Source organism: Sturnus vulgaris, chromosome 11, assembly GCF_052056855.1.
Source record: "Sturnus vulgaris isolate bStuVul1 chromosome 11, bStuVul1.hap1, whole genome shotgun sequence".
Classification (NCBI taxonomy): domain Eukaryota; kingdom Metazoa; phylum Chordata; class Aves; order Passeriformes; family Sturnidae; genus Sturnus; species Sturnus vulgaris.
In genome coordinates this window covers 18,548,102-18,551,861 of record NC_142253.1, presented here as the reverse complement: position 1 = coordinate 18,551,861, position 3,760 = coordinate 18,548,102, and the positions used below count along the sequence as shown (strand labels likewise).

At 43.2% G+C, this 3,760-nt stretch overlaps 1 protein-coding gene across 1 annotated transcript in view; it reads right to left on the bottom strand.

Annotated features, from left to right (window-relative positions):
• Positions 1-3,760, bottom strand: part of SYN2 (synapsin II) — a 153,402-nt gene that overhangs the window by 75,249 nt on the left and 74,393 nt on the right. The window contains exon 5 of the mRNA XM_014869769.2: positions 1,426-1,515. Within this exon, the coding sequence (XP_014725255.1) occupies positions 1,426-1,515 (90 nt within the window). The remainder of the gene's footprint in view (positions 1-1,425; positions 1,516-3,760) is intronic.

Here is a 3,760-nt window from a genome sequence, read left to right as displayed (position 1 = left end):
GAACGGCATCTTTGTTTATTTACCTTGTGTTGCCTAAAGCCTGGGCACAAATGATCAGAGAGGATGAAAGGAGCACCTCTGGCAGCACAGCTGACCCTCAGTTCCCAGAGATTTGGGGCTTTTTCCCTCTCCCCACGTCCCCCCCCAGCTGGTTTGCACTGGAGAGGGGGGACAGCTCCAGGTTCCCGTTCAGAGAACAAAAAGGGAAGGAGAAAAAGCAACAGAAACACACACAGAAAAAAATATTTTCGACTGTAATTGTCAAATTCTGCATCAACAAATGCAGATGAGGCCAGCTGTTGATGAGGTGTTGAAAACCCAAAACAAAATAACATGGTATGATTCCAGTGCAGCATCAGAAGACTCTGATTTCCAGATCATCTTACAACCCACTCGAGAAATTCAAACAAAATGTTGTCTTGTACCACATTGCCTGATTATTTCCCAAGCCACAAAGTTCCAGATCCTTTCTTCAACAAGAATAAAGCCAAACAAATGAGTGTCATCACAGAAAGCTATTGCAGCAGTTCTGAGTGGCAAAGCAATACCCAAACGGATTCATTTTCTCTAGATTAACATTCATTACCATAGAAATATGTCCAAAAAAATTACTTGGCTGTGGAGAACAACATTCAAAAGCTCAAACAAAGGATAAATAACTTATAAGTTCTGAATGTAATGAGCAATGTAGAGGAATGAAGACAGGGAAAACCTCTCACAGGGTTGCTACACTCAGGAAAAAAATCCATATAAACTCCTGTGTCTGACACATTATTTCTTGCCCCAAAATTAAATGTTCTTTGTTTCTATGGACTGCAGTTTAGCAATGCACCCCAAAGTCCTGGGTTTTTCAATATAATTATAGCCAATCTCAAGTTTGAAGGATCCCTTAAAGGCCATTGTGTCCCACTCCTGCTGCCTAAAACTAAACCACACCCTCAAGCCACCATCCAGGTGCTCCTTGCACTCTGACAGCTCATCTGGGTTGTTTTTCTGTCTGCAAAGCACTGGGAATCGGTGTTAGCTCAGGTCCCTGGAGATCACAAGTCACAACCACGCTGATTTTGGCTGAGTTCAGAGCTCTGCAGTGCCCAGGGCATCATCTCCAAAGACAACAAACACTGAACGCACCAGGAGGGAAAACAAACCATGGAAGGGACTCCTGCACTTTCAGAGTTGCTCAGTGTGTTTGTAAACATTTAATCTCTCTGAGATCTGCAGTTGGGCACGGAAAAATGAGCCCTTCCCATCTGAGCACCCTCCAGCTCAGCATCACCGTGATTTCCAGGGGTCACCCCGTGCCACCCCCCTGAAAGTTGCCAAAATGGCTTTTGGAGTAGGCAGTAAATGGGAGCAGGGAGCTGTGTGTCCCATGGCTGTTTCACAGGCACAGAAAGCAGATTTAGCACTGCAGTTTGCACCTACCATCTCCTTGTGGTTGGGGTAGAACGTCTGCTCGATTAGAGGGAACTTCTCCGGACCCAAAGATTTGTAGACAGACACCAGCTGGGCAAACTGCAAAACAAAGCAGAACAAACACAAAGCTCAGGAGAGAAACCACACTGGGCCCAAATGAGCTCCTGCTGACGTTTTGCTTCTTGTCCTGGCTGTTTGATAAAGTCAGCAGATCCCACACAGCCTCTCCTCCTCATCCTCACACACCTCTTTAATCCCCCCCGGCTCTGACTTCATGCACAGATCAACACAGAAAAACGCCTTGAAAAGCCAAGCCCTCACAGGTACAGAAAATTAAATACATGGGCATACTGGATTTCAGATAGCTCATTGTCTGTGTGTCTGGAGATGATTCTGTGATAATAAAATCATTATAATTTCTCCTTCTCTGGCATCTCAAACCTGGAGCCCAGGCATATTTACCATTCATTTGGTGGCTGGCACCTCCCTGACATCGATTTGGCAGTGCTGGCAAAGACATAAAAGCAGCTGTGTCCCAGGTGAGGAACAGACAGGAGAAGTCTCATGTCCCAGGCTGCAGCCATGAGCCATTCCCACATGGCCATCCTTGGATGGGGATGATTAAACTGCTCACTGTTATCCCATCCCAATTTGTGTTTTTTATAGAATAATCTGAAATAACACCTGGCCACCCTTGCCCCACCACCAAAGATAGGGATGATTTAACTGCTCCATGTTATCCCATTCCTATTCATGTTTTTTTTATAGAATATTCTGATTTAACACATGGTCACCCTTGCCCCACCACCAAAGATAGGGATGATTTAACTGTTCCATGTTATCCCATTCCTATTCATATTTTTTATAGAATAGTCTGATTTAACACATAGCCACCCTTGCCCCACCACCAAAGATGGGGATAATTTAACTGCTCCATGTTTTCCCATTCCTGTTTATGTTTCTTGTAGAATAATCTGATAAAATATTCTATTAATGCTCCTGTGACACATCCTGCCTACCTGTACTCTGGGCTGCAGCAGCCTCACACAGAACATTTCCATGTAAACCAAGAGAATTCTTTATTAAATAGAGATGGATTTGGGGCTGTTCTTTCTCTTTCCTGAGCAGATAAACTCTCCTCTGGTAACAGTTGGAAAACTAAATCACCCCTGAGGTTTCCAGGGAGCAGGAGGGCTCTGGCAGCCAAAGGCAGAGCTGTTCCAGGGCTGCAAAGCTCTGGCTTGGCTGTGCCTGTGATGTGTTCAGTTGTCACACTGCCAACGTGGGACATAAACAACTCAGCACAACACTTTGAATGGTGGGATTTGCTGGTTGCAACCAGCACAGAAAGCACAGCACAATAGAACTCTGTCCATAATGAGATAAAATACCTACTCTGAGGAGAGGCTCAGGGGGCAGGGAGAGCAAAAACTGTTTAAAGGGAAAAAAAAAAAATACCATGAAAGCTTGGCTTGCATTTCCAGCTGGCAGGGGGGACTTGTTTAATTTAGTGGTGTTTACTTAGGTTTGGTAAAATCCATCTTTAAATTTGGAAGGCCAGTGGAAAATACCTTAATGATGAGCAGTCACCACCAAAAGCCCAAGAAATTGTAGTTGGGTTGTGTGCTGTACAGATCAGGCCTCAAGGAAAGGAAATATTATCACAGCTACCAAAATAAGGTGGTTTGTGAATAGGATTCCTGACAACTTACTCAATAGTTCAGTTCTGATCCAAGAGCCAAATTCCACAAGAAAATACTTACTCTTAAATATATGATTTTTGCCAAACAATTGTTAGGTTAAAAAAAAAAAATCTATTTACCTATCTTTAAGTAAAAACCTCCAAAGAAAAAATAAAATCATATGATTGTATTTCCTGTGATTCTTTCCTTACTTTCTTTTCCATTTTCACTGGAAGGGAGCAAAAGACAGTGAGAAATTGGCATTTTTTGTCGGGGTTGTGGCATTCATGCAAGAGGTAAGAAAGCTGTAGTTGAGATTAATTGCTTGCAAATGCTTGTTCACCTAAAATAACACAGTATCAACCACAGATATCAGACATGTATCACTCCAGAGTCCTCTAATCCAGCAATTCAGCTGGGAACTTGCAGGTAGGAAGAGCAGATTTCAGCTTTTGAGGCAAAGGAGAAAAATCCCTCAAATTGCCACAGCTGGGGAATGATTTTTCCTTTACCCTGCTGCGATGCTGCTTCACCTCTGTGTCTACAAATCTGAAAATCTCTTGTCAATCATTTCCTCCCCCAAAGAGCAACCTGATAAATTCAGCCCCAATGCACATAAAATTTCAGCATTCTAATTGTACATCCATAAACCACCATAAATA